General features: G+C 40.9%; 1 protein-coding gene across 3 annotated transcripts; it reads left to right on the top strand.

Annotated features, from left to right (window-relative positions):
* The first annotated feature begins 18 nt into the window (after window positions 1-18).
* Window positions 19-13,155, top strand: matk (megakaryocyte-associated tyrosine kinase). Of its 3 annotated transcripts, none has more exons than XM_063467538.1 (13): window positions 19-228; window positions 373-472; window positions 2,825-2,938; window positions 3,039-3,151; window positions 3,505-3,724; window positions 5,096-5,189; window positions 5,332-5,397; window positions 5,517-5,616; window positions 5,814-5,898; window positions 6,839-6,912; window positions 7,079-7,274; window positions 7,460-7,546; window positions 11,295-13,155. In XM_063467538.1, the coding sequence occupies exons 2-13, from the start codon at window positions 464-466 to the stop codon at window positions 11,508-11,510; spliced, it is 1,374 nt and encodes a 457-aa protein (XP_063323608.1). In that variant the 5' UTR covers window positions 19-228; window positions 373-463; the 3' UTR covers window positions 11,511-13,155. The 3 variants fall into 3 exon arrangements, with proteins under 3 accessions (XP_063323608.1, XP_063323607.1, XP_063323609.1); XM_063467537.1 differs by having other exon boundaries at window positions 3,036-3,151; XM_063467539.1 differs by having other exon boundaries at window positions 171-228; window positions 378-472; window positions 3,036-3,151.
* The last annotated feature ends 809 nt before the right edge of the window (window positions 13,156-13,964 follow it).

Genomic DNA, 13,964 nt, shown 5'->3' with positions numbered 1-13,964 from the left:
CCTAAATATTGAGGAAGTGGTTCACGCGGACATTGAGCGCGCGCCACCGCGAGCGCTCACACGGCTCTGAGCTGTGAATAAAGACGAGGAGCGGCTGCGGACGGGCTGGAAACGATGAAGAAATTCGGCAGAAAATAAGTTTGACGGAGAGTGTCCGCTGAGGAGGCCTGAAGTCTGGTGGTTTCTCCTGCGGGGAGAGCCTCTCAGCATCTCCCCAAAGAGCCGCAGGTACTGAAACATTTATGCCGACGAGGACTCGGACGGACAGCGCTGTCTGGGCGTTCATCTTCTGGCTTTGACTTCGTGCGACAGAGGCGGATTTATCGAACAGCAGCTTTGATTTATACTGCATCTGTTTGCGTTTTATTACAGCACAGACGGCGCGTTTTATCTTTGCTGGCTGTTCGGAGACCTTGTTTGCTCTCGGCCAGGTGTTCAAAGAATTATCCAGCCAGCCCTGCTGATGGCAAAGGTACGTACTGCAGATGTGTGCAGCTGTATTTCAGATTATAGGCTAACGCTAATGTGGCAATGTACTGAGTACATACTTTTAAGTACTCATGTCTTAATCCAAATTTACACCCGAGTGTCGGCTTTATTTATACAGCACATTTAATTACACGTAAACCATAAAACCACAAACCGTGTAGTCAGGCAAGAAAACCAAACAAGTAGGATACAAGTTAACACAAACACACAGTTATGAACTATAAGCCTGTAAGAATTTAAATCTTTTGAACCGTAAACACAGATGTAACTGACCTCAGATCAGCAGGCAGCTTGCGCCAAATTACCGAAAGCACCCTCAGCTGAGATCTGATTCTCGGAACAGTTAAAAGATCTCAACCTCTGACTGAGCAACTCAGAGATGCACTGGTGGCCAAACCCTTTGAGTGCGTTATGAACTAATAAAAGGATTTTCCAATAAAGTGACTTCAGCACCATTTTAAATTCTATATGTACGTGTGAGGATTCAGGACGAGCTGAAGTTGTCCTGATGGTTTTGATACTGCTGCAGATACAGAGTTCTGCTGTATTGCTGCACGGGCAATTTTCTCAGAGTGAGTTTAATATGAGATTTTTCTCATTTTTGATATACATTTTTTAAATGGTAAAATACAGTTCCGTTCCAAATAATGTTATGGACTTTGTTTCACAGAAATAGATGATAAATATCAGAGCTGGCGCTGTCACTAAATCTGCCATAACATCGAGTCAGTCTGATATCAATCTCCGTTTGAATGAGGTCAAATTGGCAATCACACGCAATGCGTTCCTGGTAATACATCCATTAACTGTGACAAACTGTCAGAAATCACATATCTGTTACTGTCTACGTACACAGAAAACCACATTTAACTACACTTAATTAAGCATCCTTCCTGTTCTGTAGGGATATAACCTGAATACAACCAGCTGGCACTCAGTCGCTGACTCATTCAAACTGATCGCAACATGAGGAAAATCTGTCTGCATTTATAATTTAGACAGCAGTTATTCAACAGTCTCCCAGAGAGTGAGTGCAGTCAGTCCAAGTCAGACTGCGACTGTTTGCAGAAAGGTTTCCTCCTGTCAGGCGACCTGTGCAGTTATCTTGCGATCAGCTGGATGAATGTGACAAATTTAAGTACAATCAGCACACATCCACAGATATCTATTTATTTATTTATTTTTAATTAATGAATCTATTTAATTGTTTATGCAAGGTGTTGTCCTGTTTTTGCTTGTATGACTGAGCCATTAGTTTGCTTTGAATTAGGATGTTGGCTTTGTCAAGCCAAATGTGTCCAGGAATCTTTTGGCTTTAAGAGATTTAAGTTTTCTCGGTTGACGTCATCTCAGGATGAGATGAGAAGTCTTGTTCGTAGCATTCCCAGAGTATTTAAATTTGTCTAATAAAATGTTAATATTTAGTGTCCCTGTATTGATACAATATTGCCAATGATGTATCATTTTTGTCCCCACCCTGAATAAATATGAACTCTGACATTTTGCACTGCCAGTATTTCCATCTTGGCTTTGTTCATTTGTTCAAATAAGTTTAAAATCATGACTATTGAAGTACTTTAATGGCAGTATTGTTAATGCAAAAAGGCACATGTGATACTCTGTTACTTCATGGAAGTTCCTGATATTTGCAAAGGTTTTACATCGATTAATGCTGTTTAATACATTCACTCATGTTTTCTCTACCTCACCATGCAATGTTTCAAAAATGATGCTCATATGTCACAAGCTCTTTGAGAACTTGATGAGCAGGCTATCGTTCTCCCCCAAACGGAGGGAGTCTGTCATCGTTTCCATTTGTTTCTCTGTCTGTCTGTTTGCAGTCTGTCCACAGTTTTCAAGATATCGTTCTCAGATTTTGCAGATACCAGTAGCAGATAATAACATTTAATTCTGATCAAAATCGGGTAAAGGTCATAGGTCAATAAAAGGAAATCAGTTGATCATTTCATGGAGGTCCAATATTTGTTGCCTGTAGATATATTTGCTAAAATTCTTGGCCAAACGATCCGACCTCCAAAAACGGGAAATTCTCTTGTTGTTGGTGTATTTTTTACCTCTACCTGAATAAAGTCGACAACCAACCATCAAACCAAGGTGGGCTGGTGGTGTCCAAAAGAGATGTGTTCAAATGCTTTGGTTTTATGCTGGTTGTTCAGTGGTCTCACAAATCATCAGTTTGCTACGATACACGACAAGTAAAAATGTAAAATAACACGTGTGAGTCTTAAAACAGCAAGTTTAGCAAAGCAAACTCAAAGTGTGACTCACAGTCATGGGTCAGTGCCCTTCTCATAATTTTCCGTTGCCTCCTTAGATGAGCTGGGCTGCTGGTACTCAGTGTGTAGCCAAGGGGGATCACAAAAAACCCAAACCTGGAGAACTGCTGTACCGCAAAGGAGACATCCTCACTATTGTTGACACAACCACGGTACCGTCACTCACCGTCATGTTTTGCAGATGCTGCACAGCTTTAGAGGATTTTTATTTGGAAGAAAATGATATAAGTGCACTTTGCTCTTTTCTAGAAGAAGGGATACTACAGAGCCAGACACAACACCACAGGAGAAGAAGGAATCATCAACGCCACCAATGTGCGTGAAAGAGAGGCTCTGCGAGTCGACCCCAGCCTCAGTCTCATGCCGTAAGTCCCCTTGTTTTTCTCTCACATGAAGGTACTGAGGGCTCATGTGGGTGTGTTTCCCCTTTGTTTTCACAGCGATCACATGCAGCGTGATGCTTGTCTCTTTATTTAGTTTCCATTGTGGTCAGCCCTTAAAATATACCTCGTGATCACACATCTTAGACATGCAAACAAACACGGTCTCTGGAGTGTTCACCCCAAGTTCCCTTTTCAGAGATGTTAATACCTGAATGCTTGATAAATATATGTAACCACTTCCTGCCTGTTGAGCGATTTTAAAAATGTCATATTTGGCATTATGTTCACGAGGAACGATTAGTTTATGTGACTCAGCGTGCGTTGTCTTTCCTCAGCTGGTTTCACGGAAAGATCTCCGGTCCAGAAGCTGTGTCTAAGCTACAGCCAGCCGAGGATGGCCTGTTCCTGGTGCGAGAGAGCATCCGCCATCCCGGCGACTACGTCCTGTGCGTGAGCGTCTCCGGAGAGGTCATTCACTACAGGGTGATTTATCAGGACAACAAGCTGACCATCGATAAAACACAGTATTTCTACAACCTCATCGATATGATAGAGGTAGGAGGAAATGAGCTCACTGGACACGTTTCTGTTAGAGATTCTGTTTAACGTGGATACAACTCTTTATATGTGAAAGAGCTACATGCAGTTTATTAAGTCCACCTTCTGACAGATCCACCTGCACTCTCTGCACCGTTTATCCATTTACAACATTCAAGATCATTTAATTATCATTATGCAATGCAAGGTTGCACAGCTGGAAGTGCAGATCCAGCCCCCCCTAAAGTGCATGCAGAATTAAAATTGCCTTGGGGGTTCAGCTAGTGAATTATCCTTATGAAATTATCTGGAAGGAGGACACAAGCTTAACCGTCCACTCATAATTCAATTCATCTGTATCCTCTTTCTCCCCAGGGCAAAGTCACCTGACTGGCTTTCTGTTCAGCTTGAACAGAAAAATTGGATGATTTCCTCACTCCAGCCTTTACTTTCCAAAATAAAGAGCCTGCACTTGAGGGAAACAGTAATGTGGCACTGCCAGTGTTCCTAGTTAGCACTGGCTAATTAGCTTTGACCACAAAATAAGGGTGATGGGAATGCTGGCAAGAAAGGAAGAGAGAGAGGAGTGCTATCAAAATCCCCTAAGATAAGAAGAAAGTGTGCACCAAAATTCATTGCAGTATTATTTTCTCAGCCTCCGTTTAATAGACACTGCAGGCCTGCTGTATTCACGGCTGTTTGTCAGCCTGAAGCCTCATCAGTGTCTCATCAGTGACAGCAGAGGAAAAATATATTTAGTTCTCGTGTCGAAATGAGGATGAGATAATCAAATTCAGCCCTTTTATGGTTTATCAGCATTGAGCCGGTCTTTGTGTGAGGGTGCAGTCAGAGTTTGGAGACTCCACAGAGATGGCAGCACTCATTCAGCAGCTTATCAGAGAGCTACAGATGGCTCCAGGCCTGAGTCAGACCAGCTGACTTACTCCTGCAGGAAAACGGAGGAAGGACGGCCAAATATTTGAGCTGGATTGTTTGTCCGGTGCTCATAGAGCACCGACAAGAAAAAACAGTACATGCAGTATGTCACATGATCTATTATATTTGTATAATACGTTGAGTTTAGTTCTAGGATTTAATTCAGTATTGCTCTTTGTGGAGTGCAGTCTATTCATAGGACTACCCTTTATGTTTTTGCACTTAAACCTACAGCTGTGACCACATTTAGGTTTCCTGAATTACTAAGATGTGTTATTTTTTTTCACAGCTGTCTGTTAAAGTTTAAGTGAGATTTTTCCATCTTAAACCCCCCAAAAATGTACTTGATCTTAATGAGTCAGTAATTCACAGGTAAACCAAGCATGATCACATGGGGTGGAAAATAAGATAAAAATCTGAAATCGTGTTGACTGAATCTTCCCATCTTTGCAGTTCTATTCAAAGAACAAAGGCTCGATCGCTACGACTCTTCTGAAGCCCAAACAGAAACAGGGAACCAAGTCAGCTGAGTTGGAGCTGTCTAAAAGTAAGTTTAACATCAGTATGTGCTTCCTAAGAAAAGAGGTGAGCTGCTTTGTGGGGATGAGTCATGTATGAGAAGTATTTATAGCAATGATAATGGAAACATGCATGAGAGGTTATCTTGTTTACGTATGTGCTCACTTTAGATGGATGGCTGTTGGACATTGAGAAGCTCACTCTGGGAGAGAATATTGGTGAAGGGGAGTTTGGTGGTGAGTTTTCAGTTTTCATTTCCCTTTAAAAAGCATCAGAAACGGCAAAGACTGCTGTCGACAGATAGTTAAAGATGCAATAGGTTGATTAAACAGCGTGTATGTGATTCAACCCCCAGCTGTTTATGAAGGGGTGTACATGGGCCAGAGGGTGGCAGTGAAGACCATTAAATGTGATGTCACAGCTCAGGCGTTCCTGCAGGAGACCACGGTTATGACGTGAGTCCCAAGATTCCTTCACTTTGAGCTTTTCTGCAAATTCTGACAATACTGAAAACAACACAAGTGGTTACACGAGTGAAAAAGAATGAATGCATTGTGATCTTGTTTTAAATGTAATGCATCTGTAAGCCTGCACTTATATTTCCTGTTATGCTGCTAAATTCTTATTTTTAACGTGGACTCACTTCTTCCAGGAAGCTGCAGCATAAAAATCTGGTGCGGCTGTTGGGAGTCATCCTTCACAAAGGGCTTCACATTGTCACAGAGCTCATGACAAAGGTACAACCAACATGTTTACAATTAGTAGTTTATCATTGGCTGACATTTTCATTAACATAAATTAACAGTAAGTTAATGTACATAAAATTAGCAAGTAAGTAAGTGCTGTGTTTATAAAGCACATTTAAACAGAAGAAATCTGTCCACAGTGCTGTACAAAAAGTACAAATTAACATTGAAAAAGGACAGAAAACATGCCCCATATATGAAGGAAGACAACAACCACCGGTCACAGTTTTAGTCAACAGATTACCAGCAAGATTTATAAACAGCGATATTTGACACCTGAAGCTGGTTCCACAGTTTTGCAGCTGCGTTTGAGAAAGTGAATAAGAGAGATAGTATCGGTGGGGTCTGACCACTGAGAGCTTTAAAAACTAATAATAGAAAATCTTGAACTGAATTCTAAAATGGACAGGAAACCAGTATCAGTGATACAATCTTGGTTCTAGCACCAGTTAAAAGTCTGGCTTCAGCATTTTGAACTAGAGAGTGAAAATACAATGAATTACAAAAGTCAAGTGTAGATGAACCAAAGGCATGAATAACTTGTAAATAAATATTAGGCAATGATAAAGCTACAGTCAGCATAACTGTGTAAAACAGAGGAAGTAAAACTCTATTTCCCTAGTATATGAGTCACCGGTGGGGAGCTTCAGTTTGTTTTCTCACAGATCGTTTCATTGATTGTTACGCTGAGGCTTCATTTTCAGGCCGTGCTGGTGTAAATAAACAGCTGGGCTCAGCAACTAAAGATAAATGTGGTGCAAAAAGCTTTTTCTGCAGCAGGTGGTGAGGAAACATGAAAACGTCATTGTTTGCAACGTTGGGTCTACTTTGACAGCCTCAGCCTTTCTCCCATATTTAATATGTATATTTGAACATTAAACGCTTTGTTAAATTTGACTTTTTTTGAGTGTTGCATGTTTGTCTGTTGCAGGGAAACCTCGTTAACTTTCTCAGGACACGGGGGCGTTCAGTTGTAAACTCTGTTCAGCTGCTTCGCTTTTCTCTGTGAGTGTGAACATCAAAAATGGCCTTTCATTAGCAAAATCTGTAGTGTGTGCATAATAATGCATTGGTTTTATCAGTGCACAGATTGTTAATCAGTCTGCTGTACAGTGTGTGTGTTTAATAGTGTATTTTTAATATTTCTTTATATGTGCGTGTCTGTTGTTAGTGATGTGTGTGAAGGGATGGAGTACCTGGAGTCAAAGAAGCTGGTTCACAGAGATCTGGCAGCTCGTAATGTCCTAATTTCTGATGACAATGTAGCCAAGGTGAGCGACTTCGGCCTAACCAAAGTGGATTCCAAGGTGTCAGATAAAGCCAAACTGCCGGTGAAATGGACGGCACCTGAAGCGCTGAAGAAAGAGGTCAGTTTAAGAAGGAATGCACTATGCTCGTCTTTTACATGGTTTTTTTGGATAAATTCTAAAATATTGCTTATCAAATTAAAGAATCAATCAAATTAAAGACAGAAAGGACTAAACTGATTTAAAAAGTATGTCTTAATAGAAAGCCGTTTTACATTTTGCACATTTTTGTCCTCATCCGGCAGAAATTCAGCACAAAGTCAGATGTTTGGAGTTACGGCATTCTTCTGTGGGAGATCTTCTCATACGGTCGTCAGCCTTACCCCAAGATGGTAAGCAGCACCAGTGCAGTCTGCTATCAGTGTATATGTGTGTGTTTACAGTGGTGCTTTACACACGTTAGTTGTGGTCATTACTCAAAAAACAAAAGTGTTACACAAGACTTGTTAATTTTCTTAAAAGCATTACTTTACTTTCACCGTAAGCTGAAAAGCATTCACACATAATTACCAATTAACACTATAAACCTGAGACTACAGTTCTACACACCAACACAAATCCCTGTCAGAATAAGGATGCACCAGCCATCTTTCTTTGAGTTTTACATGTAAACACAAAGCAAAGATGAAATCCAGCCACAAAGACACTTTAAAGGTGATTCTACTTTAGAAACATGAATATGTAGAAACAGCTTGCCTTAGCGTTAGCATGCTGTCTGTGCAGATGCTAGCAAATAGTCAAAGCTGTGTTAGCAGCATAATGGGACTGGTTTGGTTATGGACAGTTTGTATTTCGTGCTCTTGTCTTTTTGTGCAGTAAAAGTGTAATGTCTATGTTGCTGTGCCGCAAAAGCTGTAGGTCAGTCCACCAGTTCCTCCTCTGAGCACACAATTTCAAATCAGCTGATTGTTGCGTTAATGTGTTACTAAAAAATAGAATTTGATTGCTCTAACTTTACAGCATGTAGAGAAAAACCTGCTCTCTGAACTCTCTGAACTTGTGCAGTACAGGAAGCTGCAAAGAGCAAACAGACAGATTGTGAAAGGGAGGAACCTCGCTGCTTAAACACAGCCTTGTTTATCACTGTAATCCCCGTCAGGTAATATTTGATCCCCGACCTCCAAGGTGATTTGCATCTTGGCAGTTTAGTGAGGAAGACGGGATCAGTAGGATCAGGCAGAATTAAATGGAACACCGAGTACTCCATCTCTTTTCGGTCGTACTTCAGGTGGTGTCTTTTTAAACGAACATGATTACCTACCAATTACAGCTTGTTTAACAAATACACGGGTTGATTATTTAAGTAAGTTTGTTTTCGCTTCAATTAAACACTACATCTAATTAGTTAACACTTGGCAAAGAGCACAAACTAACAACAAGAGTGTGTAATTGTGTCTGTGTGTACTCCACTATGCAGTAGAGACAAAAATCTGCTCATGTTATCTTGAAGACAGACTCCACTGAGAGGAGAAGTCTTCATTGCAGGTTGTAAATTGTTATATTTAAGGCTGGTTTACCCACGGGTTGGTTAGGGTCAGATTGATATCAGCAGTGGTCATGTTCATGGTGAACCTCACTATAATGTGTCTGACACTGAAGGAACCTGAACTTTGTGTGTTGTGATAACTGTCTGTATCTGTATTTATAGAGTAGAAATACATGAGCTCTAAACACCATTTAGCATACAGGGTGAGCAGCTTCCTTCACAGTTGATGTGCAGCACATTGGCACTGCTGGGAGGTGCACGTGTCTGACTTAAATATTACTATTGAGGTTACAGGTTTGGTGTTTTGGCTATGCTGTGTTATCTGAGCGGCTCTTTTCTAGCTCCTTCAGTTGAATTCGAGGATAAAAGCAAAGAAGAAAGCTGAAGATTGTTCATATATTCCCTCTTTTTAGTCCAGTAGTTGTTGAAGTTGTTAACTATTGCCATACTGGCTCGGACATCTTCTGGCTTAATAAGATCGATGTCAGGACATACTGATGAGAAGTACGTCATTGTTCCCCAACCAAGAACATGCTTCTCATTTTCCATGTATGTGTCTGTAACAAGACAGGGAATTGATGTAATACCAGCTGACCCAGTAAGAGCTGTTATATCCAGTGCATATGGGAACTATGGATAAGCTGAAGACCCACATCTACACTGACCATGAAGTACTTGGTTGCCTCGCGCAGTAACATCTGGAGATCCAGAGGCTACACCACAATGGGAATAATAATAATGAGTAATGAGTCGACTCTGGTAGAAGATGCAGCTGAACTACAGGATGGAGATTGTGGCCAGACTCAAAGCATCCACACAACCAAGGGCACCACTGCCCCAGCTTACAGATGAACTCAGAGACGCTTGCAGACATGAGCACAGCTGTACTCACTATCATCACCACCAGATTCAATCAAACTAATATTTACCACTGCCACAGAAACCAGAACCACAATCCAGGAGGAAACATCCATGAGTACATCAGGAGTCTGTCCCCAAGAGATCGGCTGCTCCAAGAGTACCTCAGGCAGCTGAAAAAAGGCAGTGACAGATAGAGGTAGATCAAGAGCTCTACCAGTGGCTAGAAAAAGCTGGCCTAATGGACAACACAGACGGTGCAAGGACAGGCCCAAGACACCACATCCACGGAGGCAGGAGTCTACCACAACTGACAGGACCCAAGTTACAGGCTGTGCAAAGGTGCTTTGGAGATATTGAACATATAACAGTGGAATTTAAGATACAAGCTGGGACAGTGTGTCACATACGGATTAGAAGTCCCGAAGTCCTGATGGGAGGTGGTTGAGAACAACAGGGTTAAGGTATTGGGACCTAATGTTCCAGGCAAGCAAGCAGCTGCTGGTCAGCCAAGCAGACATAGTGGTTGTTGAGAATCCCAGTGAACAGAAACATTAGGTAGAAGGAGCACAAGCCCCATGGGCTGAGGAACATCTGAAGGGGAAAGCCGAGTGGTCAAAACCCAAAAACCTGCTCCACAGCGCTCATGGCTTCAAACTTGGTCAATGACCTGAGGCACACAGCAAAGACAAAACAGTCTTAGAGTGGCTCACAGTCCTTATTCGACCCCTTTCAAACATCTCTGGAGAGACCAGAAAGTGTCTTTCCACAGACAGTCTGCATGCAACCCAGCTGAGCTTGAGAGGATTTACAAAGAAGAATGTCGGAAACTCCTCCAGTCCACGGGTACAAAGCTCGTTGCATCATACCCAAAAAGACTCACGGCTGTTGTTGTTGCCAAAGGTGCTTCGACTAAATACTAAGTAACGGGTCTGATTACTTATGTAAATCTGTTATTTCAGGATTTTTACAATAAATTTAGAAAAACATTCTGTTTTCAGTTCGTGATTAATGATAAAAGATGAATTTATTCAAGCATGAACAAAATAGAAAAACTAAACAGGGAGGCGGGCTGAAGACTTTTAGAATCACTTTAAATAAATATTTTAAGTAGTTTAATATTATACACAGCGTGGCAGACGCCGTTGCTCTCCGGGAGGTCTTTTCAGTAATAAAATATACCTGAACTCCAACAAAAGGTCTTTCATTTACAGTGTTGACATACACACACTGTACATCCCACCGTGCCTTTGCGGGGTTCCTGACATGCAAAGTAAATAGAAACTCAAGCTTCTTTCAGCTTTTGGCTTCTCCTTGGAGGAAGGGCAAGCATGTTGTTGTTAGTCCTCTCTGACCTGCACTATATCAAGAGAAGGTTAATTGGCTGATGCACTTGAGGTGTGCCACTTACCTCAGCCGGCCCTACTCCCTAAATCCTTCTGCCTCACCTCTGCCCTGACAGCCTGGCCAAAACCTGCACTCCACCCCCACAGTGGTTTTTGCTGTTGCTTCACATCAACAGTGCAGGTGTCTGTCCCTCAGTGCTTTAAATACAACAGACAATGATTGCAGTTCTGCATAAAGCGCCGCTATCATTGTTTAAGTTTGGATTGTTTCTTAATATTCTGCGATTGATTTTAGTCACCATGAAAACCTGTTTAACACATTTAATGTATTAATCTTCTGAGATAATCAGTTCCTATGTCAAACATTTTCCCATTGCTCCTCTGCTTTAGTCTCTGCAGGAGGTGAAAGACAAAGTGGAACAAGGCTATCGCATGGAAGCTCCAGAAGACTGTCCTCCAAGTGTTTACTCCCTGATGAGGCTTTGCTGGGAGCAGGAACCTCGGAAAAGACCCGGATTTCACAAGCTGAGGGAGAAACTTGACCGAGAGATGGAAAAACTCAGCCCGGGCTCTGGGTCAAAGTCTCAAGATCAGACCGGATCTTGATCCTGAATTACTGCCCTGCAGTCTGGGATACAAATACAAGCTGTTGGACCGTTGAGTTTTAGAGCCACAAGAGTTTTCCTGAGGGAAAAGACAGTGAACTCTGATCATGAATGTATGTGATGCAAGATGGTTGGAGCCATGACTACACCAAACTTCACCTTTTGGCTCTCGATGGCCTACCTAACCTGATAAACTACAGAATAAACCGTGAAACGCTTGACTTTTGTCATGACAGCTGTTGGATGGATTGCAATAATATTTAGTGCAGATATTTATGTTCCTCTCAGGATGGATTGTAATAATTTTGGTAAACCCTTAAAGCAACACTATGTACATTTTGCAGAGCAGTAACAACAGAGCGGTGTTTACAGGATTCAGCCTGTCTGAGTTTCTGCTTCTTTTATAGCCGGTTGTCAGTTTTAGGGGTTTTGAAAGAATATGTGTACTCCGAGTCCAGATTAAGCAGCTTTCACTGTCCACAGAAAGAGGACAGGAGCTTTCAGGTCACATGACTAAGAGGACACAAACAGATAATAAAATATCTGTGCAGGGACGAGACTGTGACTCTGATGTACCTGTAAGGAGCTCGATCCATTTGGTTGCTCTTCATTATACAGGCACTGATTTATGGTGCAATTTTCCCCAAATTTGTCATTTCTTTCTGAAATTAGGTTTCAGTATTTGAAATACATGAGTATTTACTTCCAGTAGAAAAAGAAAATAACAACTTTAAGATTTTTTTAATGGGTGCCTTTAGAGATTTTTAAGAAATTCTACTTTATTAGGGACCAAATAATATCTTTGGGGGTCGTAGAGGAAAGGACAAATGCTGTTATAGTCAATTATTGTTACGGGCTAAGCTAACTTTCAAAAGCAGCTTTGGCCTGCTCTCTTATTTATAATCCTATAGTCTTATAATATAATCTTATCTATCTTATCTTTTAAGATAGCTCCTGAAACACCACTTAATTGGTCAGAGTAATTTTTTTCTTCCATTTTTGTTGATTTTTGTCTTTTAGGCCTTCATGCATTACTCATCAGCCATTTCCGGTCTGAAACATCTCTTCTAACTGGGAGTGCATGCCAAACCTGTAAACACAACTCAAGCATATTAAAGAGAAATAATGTGCGATTACAGAGTAACAACGGGAAACCTTCACAACACGAGGAACTCATTACATTTCTTTTCAAAGGGACTCAAGAATTTAAATCAGCAAATGGAAATTAGACCCTAAATTCAGAAAAATCATATTTTTAAATGTATAGAACAACTGCATGTGTTTCTTTCATGTTCTATTTATTAAAGTGCACATATGACTTGTTTTTCACCACGTGATTGTCAGCTTTTATTTTTTTATTTTTTATGGGAAAGAGATTTCTTGGTATTACTAAAAGCAAATCTTAGAGCAAAATGAAGCCTCTTTTTGGATTGTTGTTGTGTCACACGACCAAATTAAAGATGTCATTTGATTTAAGTCTCGGTAAGCCTGGTATTGTCCCAAGAGACGAATCGCAAATTGAGGCTTGATCCTTGGTCTCTTGTTATCCTTGTTATCCTCCGCGATTTGTTCAATCTGCTCTGCGATGTTCAATCTGCTCTGTGTAACGGGATGAGCAGCAATTTTCTGCGAAAGGATTTATAAAAGAAGCAAATGTTGAAAAAGAAAATATGGTAAAATGTGCTTCCTCTGCTGAGAATGATTTAAACATTATTGAAAGTTTTTTTCACAAGCATCACATGTTTTTCTGCTCGTGTGTGTTTAGGTGTGACGGAGCTTTCATCCAGGTATCCATATGTCGCTGGGTGAGCTGATACGTTTTTCTCAGAGAACCTAATGCTTTCTAAGGTGCACGTTCTAGTAACACTTAGCCAACAGCTAATCTGCTGAAACAGAATGGATAGGGACTCAGCTGTTGGCTTCAGCTGTTCCAGGATAGGCAAAGTTAGGCGCACAATACGATGCAGTCCCACGTTTTTGTTCCTAACTCTCTGACCTCACATGAGAGCTTGAAGCATTGACTTTCAGCTTTGCACAGTATGCACACTTATGTACAGGCTGCAGTCCTCCAATTAAAACGTAACCATCTCATATTGGGCAAATTAACTGTAACATCCTCATATTTCTGTTTGCAGAGCCTTTTTGTCTGTAGTCTAAATTTTGTTTGTGGAAAGTATTGCATTTAAATTTTCCAGCTTCATTAAGAATTTCTAAAACAAAACAAAACAAATAGTATTTAAGCTAGTGTGTTAAATATGGCTGTAACAACCGTCAAATTAAATGTCTTGACGTATGCCGAATCATCCAAATCACAAAAAAGCTGGATAAATGACGAAGTTTCTCCCACTGAATACGCTACGTCCAGATGAACAGAATCAACTTTTTTCTGAACCCTCAAAATAAAGATTAAAGCTCTGGTGTAATCACTGCTTCCTTTCAAAATATAATTTGCTGG

Source organism: Pelmatolapia mariae, linkage group LG23, assembly GCF_036321145.2.
Source record: "Pelmatolapia mariae isolate MD_Pm_ZW linkage group LG23, Pm_UMD_F_2, whole genome shotgun sequence".
NCBI lineage: Eukaryota > Metazoa > Chordata > Actinopteri > Cichliformes > Cichlidae > Pelmatolapia > Pelmatolapia mariae.
The sequence above is the reverse complement of the archived record's forward strand: the minus strand, read 5'-3'. Positions and strand labels throughout refer to the sequence as shown.